Source organism: Centroberyx affinis, unplaced genomic scaffold (assembly GCF_046629955.1).
Source record: "Centroberyx affinis isolate AG114_WGS23_722 - 3 ecotype Tasmania unplaced genomic scaffold, CSIRO-AGI_Caff_v1 ptg001209l_1, whole genome shotgun sequence".
NCBI classification, from domain to species: Eukaryota; Metazoa; Chordata; class Actinopteri; order Beryciformes; family Berycidae; genus Centroberyx; species Centroberyx affinis.
Window position 1 is genome coordinate 387,681 of NW_027279727.1, and position 17,817 is coordinate 405,497.

At 43.5% G+C, this 17,817-nt stretch overlaps 1 protein-coding gene across 2 annotated transcripts in view; it reads right to left on the minus strand.

The window, feature by feature from the left end:
* LOC139648481 (inositol polyphosphate-5-phosphatase A) overlaps positions 1-17,817 on the minus strand; it is a 132,522-nt gene that overhangs the window by 98,057 nt on the left and 16,648 nt on the right. For both annotated transcript variants that reach the window (XM_071524618.1, XM_071524619.1), the window contains exon 2: positions 504-545. In XM_071524618.1, coding sequence (XP_071380719.1) covers positions 504-545 — 42 coding nt within the window. The remainder of the gene's footprint in view (positions 1-503; positions 546-17,817) is intronic.

Below are 17,817 nucleotides of genomic sequence, written 5' to 3' on the forward strand. Positions count from 1 at the left end.
AATGATGGTAGTTTTTAAAACATAGTTAGCTTAAAGCTACTGCCAGTCGAATTTGAAACTTGTCGACTTTGGCGTCCCCTTGAGTCCCTTGGCAGTAGTATTTTATGACAAGTTGATGCTGCACACCTAGCTAGGTGCTGTGGTACTGGACAGCACCTGGACTTCTGACATCTGGGTATTTGTTTGCCTATAATATAATTTAATACTTCTATGTGAGCAAACGTATAGAAAGCAACACACAGAATTAACCAATTTTCACTGTGATGGTCTCATTTTTCTACACCCATTTTTCTATGCTATCAAAATAAATTTGAGAGTGATATATTCAAGTTAATATTCCACATGTAGGTGCTTTAAGTCATTGGCTGACAAACTGATGACACTTTTACAGACTTTAGATATACTGAATAATGAACTGAAGGTAGTGATTTATGTTTTTTCCAAATGTAGATATATTGCTTGTTGGAATAACCCATATATTCTTCAGCCCTTATATCACATACCTGGTAAAACTCCCTCAGCCATGTTTTCTGGAGATTTTCAGGCTGCAAAGAGAAGAGAGACAATCGGTTAGTAAGTAATGTCAATAAATAACAGTATACTCCCCATACTGTAGATCTAATCCAGCTCAGAGCGTGTGTTATAACCTGTTTTGAGTGGTAGATGGAGAGGGGGGGGAATGCATTAAGGCTATTCAAACAGTGTTAGGTAAGCTGCCAATCAGCGGAAAGTATGTCAAACTGACTTTTGAACACTTGAGATTTGCTAAACCTGCCACAATGTATTGTCGTATGTGAGAAATCCCACCCATCTAGTGCTCAAAGTAGGTTAAAACCAATGCTAAGAGACATTTAGCCAACTGTTTGACCCAGGTCTGATGTTTGGTACCATAATTGACTCAGACAAATCTTTCAAGATTGCATCTGCTCAAACATAATCACACTTAGTGTGCGATTAGGATGGGGTGTAAGGGAAATAAATGCATTTAAATCCGTCATTGCCTTCCTCCAAAAATCTTTCTCCTGGGCATCAACAAGCCTCTTTCTGTTCTCTCTCTCTCTCCCTTACCTCCCTTCCCTCTCTCTGTCTCTGTCATTCCCCCTCTCTCTCTCTCTCTCTCTCTCTCTCTCTCCCTCTCTCTCTTTTCCACTTTAAAAGGCTATTCCCAGACCTGGACTTCATTTCGTTTGTGCAGTGGAAGCAGAGACAGGGCCCTGGGCCGTCTACCATTTAAGGAGAGATCTCCCCATGTCGATAACTAAGTCTGATGAACTGCTATGTGTGTGTGTGTGTGTGTGTGTGTGTGTGTGTGTGTGTGTGTATGTGTGTGTGTGTGTGTGTGTGTGTGTGTGTGTGTGTGTGTGTACATTGGGGAGTTTATCCCAGCAAGACCAGCCTATATTGAGAGTGCTGGAGATATCTGCAGCCTGCCCTGGTGTCTGTAACAAAGCCTACTACTACATTAGTGAAGTAGGTGCAGTGTCCTTGGATGGCATCAGCCCCACAAAACCCACAAAATACCTCATCGCCATGACAACCCTGCTTAAAAAAAAAACCTTCTACCTCTCAATGTAAACACATATGATAAATGGGGTGATGATAAATATGACACTTCACCACTGATGTCATTTGATCCACATTAAGTCTTTGAACTCACTGCTCAAACAAACAAACACAGCTGCATTTACATTTAGCCTAATATTGTGTGGAAATTTAAGGATATCAAGATTAAATCCTTTGATAAAACGACTGACTTGAGGCAAACAAAGGAATAAACAAAAATATGCCTAAATAGACAGCATTTGGATGCCAGTGTCCATGAGTGTCACTGGTTTCCAATTCAAACCTCTGGGAATATCACATTATAGTCAAAAGATTGGTTGATTGAAGTTATACTTAGACTTCACAGACTCAAAAAGTAGGACTTTTCCTGTTTGATTCTATTCTAGTCATATCTGAATATAGGTGTTAGTGATTTTTTTTTCTTTACTGGGGATTGGTTTTAATCAAAATCTTTGCAGAGTAGCCCTGATTGTAGCCAGTACTGTGAAAATCAATGAGGATAATGTACTTTTACATTAATTACATACACAGCATTCACTTTGAATATATGGGATCTGCAAGCTGGTAAATGTCCACCAATCACAGCAATGTCAAACGTATCAAACAGGCAGATACCTGCAAAAAGTTGATAGATAAAGGAAACAACAAGCATACACTGCAGATGATTTCATGTTATGTTCAGAATGTAAATAAATCCAGAGTTAAGCTATAGATAGTACACCTGCAATTTACATCATGATCTATGTTGACGTTTCCAGGAGAACCTAAATGTCTCAACACCTCCAATCTGTGTGTGTATGTATGCGTGTGTGTCAGAGAGAGAGAGAGAGAGAGAGAGAGAGAGAAAGTGCAAGTGTGAGAGAGCAAGTGTGTGTGTGTGTGTGTGTGTGTGTGTGTGTGTGTGTGTGTGTGTATACGCGCACCGCGGTCCCAGCCTCAGCCTTAGCCCCAGCCAGATCAGACAGAGCATAGGTCTATATAAGGACATAAGCACTGGACCTTGTCATTAGTCACATGGACGGAGGGAGAGAAAAGAGGGCGAGAGACAGGGAAGACAAAGAGAGAGAAAGAGAGTGTGAGAGAGAGTGAGAGGAAGAGAGAGATTCAAACCAGAGAATTGCCACCTGACCATCTCTGTTTATGCTGTGAAGGCTTAACATAGTAACAAGTTTGAACAGGGAGGTCAGACTTATGTGTGTGTGTGTTGTGTGTGTGTGTTGTTCCTGTTTTATTGTGTAGGTGCATGCATTTGTGTGGGTTTTTTAGTACATATACCATTCATGCTGTGTGTGTGTGTGTGTGTGTGTGTGTGTGTCTGTCTGTCTCAAGTTTATACAAGGTCCCCACATCATCATCATCATCATCATCATCATCATCATCATCATCCTCCCTAATCCTCCGAACTGTGGGACCCCAGCTTTGGTACCATCCAGTACCATGACCACCCAGGCATTTATAGCCGTTTTCCGCTCTTTGGTTGCCCCATGGGACTAATATCAGCCAATTTCACTGGCATTTCAAAGGGTCCCAGTGTATCACAACCATATCACACAGGCAGACAGCTGTACTCTGTAGGGATAATGAATCTGAACCTGTCTATTAAACCTCAGCAACCTCGCAAAAAGTGCACAAGTTGGCCCGGCGCGTTCGCGAAAACAACGCGGCAGACACCGGCTCGACGGAGGGGTGAACCAAGTACTGAGGCAATAAAACCACACTGTTGACACTTTTATAAACAAGTCCTCAAGTAATCATCCAGGGAATGCTCGTCCTAGATCGGAGAGAGACGTGGAGGGGGAAAGTGGGAAGAAAAAAAAAGAGAGAGCTAGAGCGGGGGGCGGTTTGCGTTCGTAAAACTCGCGTTCGGCCGCACAGGAAAATGATCCGGAACTTTCTAGAGCGCTCTAATTAGGCCGACCCGATTCTAGTGTGCGGCGGAGATGGGCTGTGGTCCTGGGGAAAACAGATGCTGACCTTGCCGGGGTGGCCCAGAAGAGGACCGCCCCCCCCTTGAGGCCCGGGCCCTGGAGAGAAAGTGGGCTAATAGAAGGAAGGAAGGAAGGAAGGAAGGAAGGAAGGAAGGAAGGAAGGACCGGGGCTTCTCCTCGGCGAGCTATATCTGTAGCCCCCGACACCTCGCCACCTCCCACAGCTTATCAAAAAGTTAATTTGCAGTTAATTAGAGAGCGGGGCTACACTGGCAGAGAGGTAAAAATAAACCCGAGCCCTCCCCGCCTCGTCCTCCTCCTCCTCCTCCACCTCCCTCTTCCTCCGCTGGCACTTTCTCGCGCTTCGTTCTCTCCACCTCCTCTCTCTCTCTCTCGTTTTCTCTATTCCTCTGCCCGTGCCTCTCTGTTTCGCAGTCGATGGCCTACTTTTCAGACAGCGTGGGGATTTAAGAGACTCTGCTTGGGTTTTTTTAGCGGAAATCTACTTAAAACCCCCGTCATCGATGAGGTGGGGTCTTAAAGTGTCCGTGCAATACTTGATGAGCCTCTCAGCAAGGCTTCAATTAAGGACAAAGTAGCAGCATAATGGAAACTGTCCTTCATTAGGCTGTGAAATATGGATCAATATCTCCAAAAACGTGACAAAAGAGTGAACAGTAAGTAAAAGTCAAGCTGAGCCATCTTTACATTTAGATCACTTATGCTGCATTCAGATTAGGGTGGTAAACAGTGGACTGCAAAGCGGCTTTCAATATGATTTTCAATATGAGCTGACAGTAGAATCTGACAACTTTGAACCTGGCAGCTCTTCCTTAGAGTAGGACAGCATAGCTAAACCTTCTTTTGAGTGAGGAGTTTTAGTATGATCATCTCGTGACCATCCCAAGATATTTGCCGATTGCAAATGCCCTATCTTTGAATGTAGCAAATGCCATGCAAACGACTGCAGCTGGGCAAGCTCACTGGGAATGTGCCATCACACCGGGCAGAATCACGTTTGGAAACGCTTCAAATGTGAATGCCCTGAAACTGATTTTTCAAAAGGAACTGTTAATGGAGACCCTGTAGATTCAACTTATTTGCCTAAATGAAATTCTGGTGTCGGAGAAGAGGTCACGACCTGAGAGGTTGACCCGGATCAGAGGTCATGACCTTAAGTCCAGATGCCATTCTTCCCCCGGCCCAGCCCGGCCCGGCCCGGCACTGGCACTAGAGCGGACCGTGTAAACCAAGATTTTGCGGGGAAATTACGTCAAGGCCTCGTCCCGTTAAAGACCCCTGCGACGATCTGCTGGGAACACATGGCCGCCACATGAGTTTCCCCCCCCCCCCCCCTCCGCATACTCAAACTCCAGGTCATCCCCTCGCTGTTTTCCCTCTGCCTCCATTTCGACCTCTCGTGTTTTGGTTTCTCGTCAAGTCTCTGGGTCCGTCTCTCTCTCCCCACCTCCCCGCTCGCCCCGTTGTTTTCGCTTCATCCTCCTCAACAAAATGTGTTATTCTCTTGTTCCCGACACGCACGCCCTGCTCTGGCATTCTCTCTCTACTGCGGGGGTGAGATCAAGAGCGGCAAAAAAGCAGGAAAAACAGTAACTCTGCATGAGAAATGAGTTGTGTGGTCCCCCCCCCCCCCAAAAAAAAAAAGAAATCCTGAGAAAAACTGAAAGTGGAAAAAAGTGGAAAATTTAAGGATTTGTTTAGGCCTGCATGTCAGCGTGAGGTGAGAGAAATGCAATAAAAAAAAAAAAACTTCACCGGGGATTATTTTTGCACTTTCCGCTATAAAAATGAGCCGGGCCATAATCTTTGCGTCAAATCCTTTCACATGACCCCCCCCCCCCACCACCACCACCACCACCGCTGCTCTCATCCACCCCTCTACATCCATCCAGCCTCAGGAGCATGCGAGCTCCATAATTGAAGAGGAGAGAGTGGAGATGAGGAGCCTTAAAATTAGCAACGGTTGCTTGGTTACACCTGCCGCTATTACCAGACACACACAGGTCTCTATCACAGAAAGGGCTCCATTTAAGCTACGACTTAGAAACCAAGGTATGTGGTTCACACACACACACACACACACATACACACTAACCCACATGCAGACCTCACTCTAGCATATCAGAGGAGGGCTGTGACTGAAAATAGAACAGCCTTCAGCCCATGTGTTCAAGGTTCTTGTCAAACATCTTAACATGTAACATGGCCTTTGGTGGGTACTTTAATCTGACACTGGTTTGAAATGGATTTTTGAAGGCGGATGGAGATACTGAATTTTTTTTGGATGGAAGCTGCTGATAGCTGATATTTTGAAGAAGAAGAAATCCCTGCAGCACAGGTACAGCACGATATCTAAAACATCTTATGACTTCTTCAGAACGCGCTTCACGGGGGAACCATACATAAATCGTCTCTTCCAGTTTACATAGTCAAAGAGCGATGTCCCACTTTGAGTAGACAAACCATGAACTGGGCCTGATAAAAAAAAAAGAAATGGATCCTCCTTTCAAATCTCAACCACCTCATTTGCCATTCAAACTGAGAGAATAAATTGGCGATAGATTTTAAGGCTCGGAATGCTTCTCCAAACAACCCGCCGCTTATAAAAACGTCCCTTCAAAGAGATTCCCTTCACTCCTGTGATATTGTTCCAGGCCCGACCCAATTATAGTTACCTCTGAATAGCAGGATTTCATCTCCTCGTATCAAACACAAAACCTCCCCTAATTAATAACAATGAAAGATAGATTGAAAACAAACCACTAAATCAATATTTTAAAATGTATAATAGTGGTGGGCATGTATAATAGGGCTTTCCTCTCAGACGGCCTCCTTTTCTCGCACCCCAGTGGCTGAGAGCTGATATCTCTTGTGCATCGACAGCATATATGTGTGTGTGTGTGTGTGTGTGTGTGTGTGTGTGTGTGTGTTGACAGACCATTCAAATTAGGTTATTGGCTTTCAGGGGAGCGGCCCGGCAGACTAAAAATACCCTGCCTGGATGGAGGGCTTTGATTGAGGAGGGGGTTTGAGGAAGGAGAGCAGCTGGAGTATCAGCAGGGGAGTCGGCTGATTGGCCGGCCTTGCGTCCTTCAACAGGTCGCCGCCGATGTCGTCTTCCCTAACGACTCTCCTCCGTAGCGGCTGAGTGGAGACCGGGCGACTCGGAGGTGCGTCCCTTCAGTGTCTTATGTAACTCATCATCAGAGTGGCTCATTATAGAATTAATTAGAGCAGACCCACTCTGAGTGAGGACTGAATTAGGCCTAGGCTGGCTCCTAAGGGGTAGGATTACACCGATAGATCAGTTTTCGAATACATCAGGCCTGTATTAGCCTTAAAAATCTAAATCAAATTGGCCAATACTATGGATACAATGTAGTTTGATGACATATTTATTATAAAATTGATCAATACTGCACTGGTTGTCTGTGGGAAGCCCTTAACCTGAATTGATTCTAATGGGGCATTTTGATCAGACTCCACAGAAGTATACAAGAATATGTTTTTATCATCATCATCATCATCATGGGTTTCAATAGAGAGTTTTAGTGTGTCAATGCTGTTTCAAAGGCTTTCCTACCCTGCCATGAATACAATTCCTGGGGAAAATAATGTTTTGGGATATTTTGGCAAATTTAAAGACACTGAATAGTGGCACAAAATGTCGGCTGACGGCAGCTTCAATCTGAAAAAATCTTCAAAAATGTTGGTCAAACCACAGTAGGGGGCACGAGAGGATGAGAGCGGTGGAGGATACCGAAGCACTGAGAGAGGAAGGGTGAGGGCGGATACTGCTGTTTTACCTATGACAACAGTTACAGGCACTGGTGTAGCCTAGTTGTTCACATGAACTATAATCATATCAATCATCACGTATACTCAGCACAAACAGAATCGTAGCTACAGGGTAAAAGTCAGGAGTGAGAGAGTGAACAAAGGAAAACTACTATGCTCATACAAGTGTGAATCTAGTGTGAATCAACACTGCAATCAGCTGGGCTTTGAGCAGATTAAGTGTCATCAGAAAACAGGAAATTACAGCACTCAGAACAACCACAGCTGTGTGGTTTGAAAGCCTTTTTCCTCACTGCTGAGACTACAGCGCACGCACACACACACACATACACACACACACACACACACACAGACACACACCATTTAACAGCTCACAAACCTTCTACATGGACTAGATCAATATCTGTCACTGGATCTACAGTAGCAAGGCCTAGGGTTACTGCTGAACACTGAACTGTACATCAGTAGGCCAGTGCAGACTAGAGCCTCTCTGGGTTCTAGTTTTATGAGAGTTGGTCTTGTTCACAAGTACTGATTATTCTTTGGAAAAACATACACACACTCTCAAGTTCTATTTGACCAATTTACTCTAATTGCAATACGTGCATGTGATCAAATCGATAATAAGTAATTCAATAGATAGGCCTACTGCAAGGGGTGTCAGATGCTGCTGGTAAATGATTTTATCATGAATTATCTTTCTTAACGTTTTCAAAATTTTTTGTAGAAATTGAAAATTTGCAACTGACAATTAAAGAAGAGCCTAACTTAGGGAAATTTATGAAATTCTCAAGTGAGTGCAATTATGAAATTCTCATGAATTGCACTCACTTCTGTAAAACTCAAGTTTCCATGTTTTGCCATCCCCATTAGATGAAAGAGAAAGCGAGCCCAGTGACTGACAGAGATAGGCTACTATCTACAGAGTGTGAACTCTCCCACTCACATCTCATTACCATTTATTACTCAACACAGACGCCAAGTTCTTCGCACCAATATGATGCAGGAAACTACTGTTCTCTAGCACCTAGAACCTTAAACCACTACAGTAAGGCGGAAAAAAACGCCCAAGAGAAAGACCTCGAAAGATGGCTGGCATGAACAGGTATTGCTCTATGATTTTAATTCACAAAGGCCTTCATTTAAATTCAGTGGTTTTTAAGCTCAGGATATGAAAGCCACATCGCATGCTTGGCTTCAGTACAACACACAGTGTAAAATATTTAGTGAGACGTCATAAACAGGAACCTTGACCACATGGCAATTTCCACTGAAAGAGGCGTGTAATTAAGAGTGTGAGAGTGTATATACTAAGGGGTTAGTTAGCTTTTATTAAATGTTAAATTAAATGTGATCTACTGTATGACAGAAGTTCCCCCTGACCACAGCTTAAAAACCTACAATAAAAATTTATTTTCTTTTCACATTTTATTTATTAATTTAAATGCTAAATATTGTTTTTTTTGTAAATTAATTCTTAATTTGGAAGTAATCTATCTCCAAGTGTCCCTGCCATTGAATAGGTGGGGTGGGACAAGCTGCTTTAAGGAGCTTCTAACCCTAAAAAAATTTCATTAATTTTCAGTGGAGACTTTAGCATGTAATTTTTGGTATGAAAATGTAAAAATGTAAAGAAAGATACTGAATACCTGCACAAATTATTGGCAGCTTCAATAAAAAAATATCAGTTGGCCCCTAGTGTATACTTGATTGTCCATGTGTGTGTGCGTGGGCATGTCTCCACAAGACGCCTAAAAACAATCTGCTCTCACTCTGACTGGGGGGTTGTTTCGCCCTTCAGGCTTGTCAAGAAGACATTCAACATCAGCAGAGCCTAGAATTCACGTTTTCTGTGGCTGAAATGCCAAACACACCCAGTCATAATCCTATAGATGCATACAAACCATCCTACAGATACATACAGGCACAGCTACAGTAACTCTAGCACACATGTGCAGTGGAATTACAGGGAAACACACCACCGCTGAGAGGGGAAGGGAATGTCTAGTGCTTTAGATTCCAAACCGAGCCCACCACACCGTAATTACACACCGCCAAAGCGAGCGAAGATAAAGACTATCCATACTGCGAAGGCACGCCGTGTCTTCTTTTGATCCGCACCCTGTTCTGTTCACTTTCAACCGCCCATAATGAGAGCGCTGGGGGCTCCTTACAGTATCTCTGCTGTTCAATAAGGCTACTCGAGCGCTTGTTCTGTTAGAGAACATGACCGTGATGAGACTGACTAATTGGTCCTATTATCCTCTCTCCGTGTAACACGACCGAGCCTGTTCCGTATAACTGAGAAGAGTCGTTCAGTTCTGAAATGAGACATCCACTGTTTGTGGAAAAAAGTGACACAGACTCATGGAAACACAACATTTCAAACTAATTATGGTACTTTTTAAAGGACAGTAAGTAACTGAAGGCACAGGGTTCCTACACTATTTCCATTTCCTAATTCCACACTTTTTCCAGACCATTCCTTGACTGATTTGAAGATTTTAGTCAGTATGTATGCTGATAGTGGCCATGAAATATGACTGTCAACTAGGCCACATCACTTAATTTCCCAGTATGAATGAGTCCAACTTTGCTGGATAAATAAAGGTTAAATAAATTCACAACCCTTACAAGTGGCAGATACTTTCCTGAACAAGGGATCAAATAATGTTCTTCATGACATCAGTAATTCAAAGACCTACTAAAAACGCTGCACAAACAGGCCTGGCTATCGTCACTGCAAGTTGAATGTTTTTTTATCCACCTGAACAATAGCTCGGAAAGCATCTCTGGAGAAAACGCATGGCGGTCTTATGCATTACGCTTAAGTCAGAAAAGGTGCCAAGCTGTGGGTTTCCTACACAAATAAACATTAAGAGATCAACAGGGCAGTTGCTGAGAGAATTGCGAGGATCTCTCATTGTTTTGAGCAGAGAGCGCATTCCATCTGAGATTTAAAAGCCATGTCAGATGCAGCGCTGAAGGTTAATCCTCGTGTTTACTTTGCTCCCGCTGGGGCGATCCAACAGAAGGTGCAGAGTCGGTGGCCACGCTGCAGAATGACGCGACATTATCGAGGCGCCCATCAGCGTCCCTGACAAGAGAGTGAATCTGCACAATATGATTTACGATGCCTAGAATCCGGCCAGTGGTTTCCTCAAACATCACGTCATCACCGTTATCAGTCCCTTTTCCCAAGAACCTTTGGAACTTTCTCAGAACTTTACAAGACGAATGCGTCAACTTCTACTCTGACCTTAGCACAAACGGATTTTAAGTGAGGAACGTAAACATGTCAAAACGGAGGCGCTATTTCAGCAGGTAATGGTGACTGGCGGAAGATCCGTTTTAGGCCGTGCAGATAAGGAACATGGGACAAGGAGCAGGAAATCCCCAACAGTCTCACAATCCGGAGAGCTGAGCTCCTGAGGGCAGACAGACCACACATCCTCTGATAGAGAGAGCACTTCCTCCAGGACAAACACCGATGACTCTTTGTCACTGCTTCATACACTGTACTACAGTGTGAAATGCAATGTCCTGGGACGCAAACACCGTCTCTAATCATGTGGCCATCTTAGCTCCTATCAGGGAATGGAATGTACTTTTATATCAAGCATGAGAACCACTCGTTGGGGCTATTAGATTATTCTTTATAGTCACAATGCCTCTAGTATTAGCGCAGATGTACAAACTGTGCACTGTAAAATGTGACGTTCTCATACATAGACATAGACAGTCTCTAATCGAATGAGACTCAACCTATATGGTCATTACATTCCACTTTACAGACACAATGCCTGCAGCATTAGGCTAGGAGTTTCAGGCACTAAAAAAAAAATTCTGAAGCTAAAATCTTCATTAAAAGACGGCCTTGTTCATAGGTCGCCTCCATTTATGACATTCTATTCCTGGGGCCTGTTTGCTGGTCTCTCGCCTTTTGACCTATAACCGCAGGTCAGATAAATCACAGCCATGTGACTCCCCAGCTGTCCACGACGACCAGGTCCACCTCCTAGGATTCCTGAGGTGCTTTGGACAAATCACCCAAGGACACGGATGTCAAAATTCATCATTCAAGACTCGAAGTTTAGACTCAAAGCTGCAAATTAATAATCCCATCTACAGAGTGGTACAGAAGTGCTAGCATTGCCTGAACAACTGGTGAGGTGTTGACTGCCCCCGACCGCCCGAGGACATCCTGAGGGACGCTGCCAAAGTGGCTCTGCTCACATGTTCAAAGGAGAACTCAATCTGCAAAAAGGACATACTTAGAAATGCATGCATAATTTAGGAATGGAAGAGAAAGAGAGAGAGAGAGAGAGAGAATTAGGTTGTCACAGATTCAACATGAAAAGCCTGCTCTACTTTCTCGAGCTTTGAAAAGTCACTTGGACGTCTTCCGCCTCCAGAGGCGTCTGCAGAGCCACGTTTGATGAGGAGGGGAAGCAGTTTTTTTTAGTTCTGTTTTTGTGTTAGAGTGTTTGAGTGGAGTTCTTGAGTGGAGGTCTAAAAGTGACTGATTCTGATACAGATTCTGAAGTTCGTGGATTGTTGCCAAGGACCACTGCATGTCTTGATTAAACAAAATCAAAAGGGATGTTTTTTTTTAATACATGAAGTAGGGCTGGGCGATAATTCAATATTATCGTTTATCGTCTTTCAGTGGAATCATATCGTGATGATATGAAGATATTTTGATATCGTGACACACATTTCTGCTGTCTGAATTGATGATGACAAGCAAATTTTACTTAAAAACTCTCATAAAATGAGGTCTGGTAGGAATATTATTTGAATATTTCTGTTTTGTTTGACATCACACCTAACATTACCATTCGGTTCAATGAGATGAACATTCATTTGATTATTTAACGTGATTTTGCATCCATGAACCATATCGTGATATATATCGATATTGAGAAAAATCCTTATGATTATCGTGATATTGATTTCAACCATATCGCCCAGCCCTAACATGAAGTTCATGGTGGGAGCTGTTGAAGGCAAATGTCATAGTAACTGCATCAAATATGCCTGATAATTAAATAATGTCCTTTACTCTGGGTATAAGAATAACTCAGTTAGGCTGTTTACATGTGTTGTGTAGCAAATATTTTCCCATAATCTGCTGTAATATTGCACTCATGGTATTTCTTTGGTTGGAAATATTTAGAACACAATACATCAATGTTATGTTGGGCAGGTGTAGTGCGGTTATTCAATATGAATACAATATGAATATTCTATGACCTCAATCAAAAAACATAATTTAATAAGTCTAATTGATGTCCATCCAAAAAGCACCATCCAAAACCAGTGTTTTGGGTTGCAAGTTATTGGAAGTTGGAGGATGAATCAGATAAGCTCCTTTTTTTTTTAAACTACTGCTGTAAAGTTGTTAACACAAGCCACATTTTAATCCTGAGTCAGTATTTTCATGGCTGAATTAAGACCAGAATGAGTTGAGTAGATAAATCCACGGAAAGTGAGAATAAGCATTGGCTTAAAAAGACAGAAACATCATGTAATCTCTCCCTGGGTGAAGAGTAACAAAACGGTTATCTGCAAATCCCTATCAAAGTGTCAGTACACAAGATCTGTGATTTGGCGACGCCACGTACGCACATTTTAATCCTGTTCCGGTAAACACAAGCTCTGTTCCCCGCCATATAACTACCAGGCAGCAGAGAGATGGAGGTGTCTCACACATTTTGATTTCCTTGGTAAATAAAGTCAGTTTGAACTATTATGTGACAGCAAGGAAGCAACAGGAAATGGTTAAGAGGAGGAGGAGGAGAGACGTTACAATGTCTGTAGTCAGAGTCACATTTCCCTCAGGTGGCGATGCAAACCCTTCTGCTTCCTGTCGAAGAATCGCACTATTTTAGTAATACTGTAACTGTACAACTGCTTCTCCACCTTCCCTCAGGTATGCTCTTATCTTTCCACTACACGTCTTCAACCGCTCCCATTTTCCCTTCATCATTAAATCCTCTCTGCATCGTCAGTCTCCCTGCTGTTTTTTTCCCCTGCCTCTCTCAGAGTTGTCCTCTGTCCTTTGCCCCCTCGGCACCCTTTTTTTTTTTTTTTTTTTTTTGGTCTTTCCCTCTCGCCGTTGTCTGTTCTTATCTCGCGCCGCTCTCCTGCACACAGCATCCTGTTTGCACTGGGGCAGGACAAACATTGTCTCTGTGTGACGCCGAAGACATTTCACAGGCTATCACGTTTTGTGCATGGGCCTGATATCTCTATAATTGGGCTCTTCCTGCTGTGGGAGTGGGTGAGAGAGAGTCAGAGTGGAAAGAAGGAAAAAAAAAAAAAAGCAGGGGTGAGTAACGGGAGGGGGGAGCGGGGTGCAGAGAAGGGTCAGTTGCAGTTTCCACCAGGACCCCATTAAAAAAACGTCCCAGAGAAGCCCCCCTACAATTCTTTCTGTCAGCGCGTTACTATGTGGAGCAGAAAGATAAACATGGGTACTCATGTCACACAAAAATAGGTTAAATCCATCATAGTTCATCAGACAGGCCCAAAACAGGACAAACCAGACTCTCCCCCCCACCACCTCCAGCAGAAAACAAACCAGGCTATCTACAGTATGTCCAAAATATGCCCAAATCAAGACTAAATCTCCCAAGAAGCCCTCTCTTGTAACGGTTCCCCCGAGGCATTGACCTTCACAGTGTGCCAGAAAACTGGACTTCCAAAATAAACAGAGGAGAGGGTGCTGGGTTTCCACAACACAGCACCTAGGCCCGGAGCTGAACCAGGGCTAAGAGTGGATGATTCATGCCTCAGATTCACCACAACAGCCTTTTAGTGGTTAGGACCTAGGCCAGGGCCAAGATACTGGACGCACTGCATCCTCGTCAGAGTTGAGGTACTGTACCATTGGCAAAGTCAGTTTCTCTATTGGCTGGGACTGTCTGTGCCAATGTCTGATGGTCATTTCCCATGACCGGGCCCCGCCACTGAACTCTCCGAATCCCTCTCCTCCTTCAGTCTCACCCATTCTGTCCTCCTGCATAAAGTAGTCCCTCAGCTCGGCTCCTCCCTGGCTATTTTCAGACATTTCCTTCTGCTTCCCCACACATCAGAACGCTAACTGCTCGAGAAACTACGGAGGGAGTCCCCTAACAGGATGAGAGTTGAGATGGGCCATCTGTAGGAGCCACTTGAGCTACTGTTTGTTTGAGCCCAGCTCTGATTAGGTGACTCTACATATGTGGCACAAGAGCTTTCCGTTGAGAAACACCCCGCCCCTCTTTAATGGAAAAGAATAAATGTGCACATATCTTTTTTTGGCCATTACGGTTCACTATCTTCGTGACACACTAGACTAATTTCACAATCCAGTTTCACAACTCGCTGATGAACTGACATCGCTGGACAGCAGAAGTTGAGAAAGTGGTGGAGCTAGCCTAGATTTCAGAGGACATTTCAAGTGTGTCACACATCTGGCAGTTTGATGAGTTAACAACTTATTTCAGAGTTACAACTGCCGATGCCTAGCGGCCATGTAGGTCATTAGAAAGATAGAACGGGGGGAAAAGGAGGTAGGGGAGGATCTAATTTTTCTGAAGCAGTATCCTGTCCTAAATGCGGATTCATCTTCCCCAATGACGCATTGGCCAAAAGAAAATTTTCACTTATTATTTAGTTTCTTCTTTGCGTGGCGAAAAAACAAGACGCACAAGATGTGTAGAAAACCTTTAGACCATACTCAGCTTGAACAGTAAATTGCACAATCACAAATGCACTGTGTAATTTAACATTTTCAAAATCCAACTCAAAACAACTCCAAATTCAGATGCACCGTTGTTTGTTTTGTGTACTTTCCTTCCATCTTATTGTACACGGAAGAAGCCGACGGCAAATTTCCAGCATAGAGGACAATAAAGTCAATCTAATTGAATCTAATCTCATGTGTGACTTGAGCAATCGCACGTCTGGTCAGTCACTGGGAAATGGGCGTAGTCCAAGAGCGGAGTGACTCTTAGACACATACCGCTGAACGGCCGGGCTCGTATAGATGTGAACGGGAGCTGACTGTGAAGTGGGCAATCACTGAAAACAATGGCCGTTGTGTTCGCCAGGAGGAAGGCAAACAAATTATTTTGTGCACAGCGCACCGCAAAAACTGCACACTGAACGGCGCCGAGGAGACGTTCCTTTCCTCAAAACGATCCACTTTTTTTTTCTTTTTTTTTTTAAGTGTCAATTCTCCGCAACAGTGTTCTGTCTGTCCCTCGGTGTGCAGCGGGCCTTCGCCTCACAAGAAACCTAATCAGTTTTACAGATCCAACCACCCGGGTTCCTATTTACCTCAGTCTGTTCCCATTCATCATCCCATCTATCTAATCACGTCTCCCGGGCGGTCCTGTCACTTTCTACTGACCTTCCAGCAGAATAAAGACATGGAATAAGACAGAGTGAAATGGGGAAAACACACACACCATCAGACACACACTCCTACACACACATATATATACACACACACACACAGGATGGGGAGTGTACACTGGCCATCATGAGAGAGGCGTAAACAGGAATTGAGAGACAAAGTGCTGTGTAATCTCTCTGTTCCAGATGCAAAACTCATACAAACTGGCAAACACGCATCGCCTAGATACTCGCACACACACACACACGCGCACACACCATTCTCACTTACCAAAACTAAAAAGCGAAAAAACCCTCACTGAAATGATTTATAGTGACAGATGTAAAACTTTGTGTTCCTAAACTTCACCCTCATTTCACCTGAGGTGAGATGGGCGTGAAACTTGGGCACAAACACACGCACACACACACACAATAATCTGACACCAGGGGACAGAGCCAAAAGGACATCTGTGTTTTTGGCCCCCTGAGGTTGCTTCACACATTGGCTCTCAGCAGAGCGTCATCTGTCCCGCCACAGTGTGACGGAGGAATCTGTGGTAGGGTTTCATTCAAAAATGCTTAATTATGTATTCAAAAACAACTATTTTTTAGACAAAGGTCTTAAGATGACTCAACTTTTATAGTAACCTGTAATGTTCATTATTTTCAAGCCAGTGATTATTTTGTAAGAGTAGGTATCAACTTTCTGAAATGGTGGATATGTATAGTGGCTATCTATTTGAACTGTCCCTTTTATCATGTATGTGAAGTCCTGCTGTCAAGGACCACAGCAAATCCCTGTGCTGGGTGAATAAAGTGTTCTGGTAGTTCTAATGCTGTAGTATGCTTGTTGGTATTGTATATTGTATTCTACTTAAAATAAATTCATTCAAGTGTTTCCATTCATGCTGTCTGAAGTAGGCAGTGCTTGTCAGTCAGCTAGTCTTCACTGCTGTAACACATGCATGAGCACATACACACTCAAACACACACTCAGAGAGAGTGGGACACGCTGGAGCAGAGCAGCTCATCTTGTACATCATTCTTAGGTAAACGGACGGTGATAGTCGAAGCACTGTAAGTCCTGACTTACCAGACGCCCTACCAGAAATGCCCTGCCTGGGTGCTCTTGTGTGTATGTATGTGTGTGTGTGTGCTTGCTCACAAAATGTATTCATTTAATTTCTTTACATTTCGTGAAAATATGCATGACAGCATGACAGCAGGTTGTTAGCATTAGGGGACAGAAAGAGGTCAGTGAACGTAGGAGCAGGAACCAAGGAGGGGTCAAAGGTTACTCTCCAGCCCACAATTTGTCATGTTTATGCAGAGGGTGTCCTCTGCATGGGACCAGAATGATCACATCTACCTCCTATGAAATCAACAAAAAAAAAAAAAAAAAGAAGGCCAGTGTCATCCATGTTGAGCCATACCTGCCCAAGAATGAGCAACATAATTAACTCCTATCCACTCCAACCAGAGGACAAAAAGATCATTTCCCTCTTAGTTGGTGAAGAAAATATGTCAACTTAAAAATCATTCCTGTGAATATTAGCTATCTAGTTTATTGACAATTAGTCTAACTATATCAGTGATAAAACAAAAAAAATAGCTACCTTGACACTTGATTTACAAGCAGCAGCAAAAAGCCCCAATGTTAATCTGCTGTATCAGATGTTAGCGCCGTTCCCATGAATTTATTTACACTTGAAAGTGTAGCCTATGCAATGGGGCTTGAACATTTCTTGGACTAGTGCCTCTAGCTAAGAACAGGCAAGTAGAAAAAATGACGGAAGGATAAGGCCAGACCCAGACCAGGACCCGGGGACACCTATCTTCTCAAGTGTCCCTTAACACACCACTTCACCTCTGTCAGCGGCCAATCAGATAAGACACTCGTTCTGCCTTTCACTGCCTGTCTCTGTCACCAGCTCTGGCTCCATGTGTACATACATGTACTGTATGACTGAGGACAAGGGAAAGGGAGTGATTGAAATGATGACGAATGAGAGATTCCTCCCATTTGCTCCAATTCACATTAACGCAGCTGAATGTGCCTAGCTGTGAACAAGTTTAGCTTTTTTTTTTAACTATTGTTTATCCAGGGAAAGTTGACTAA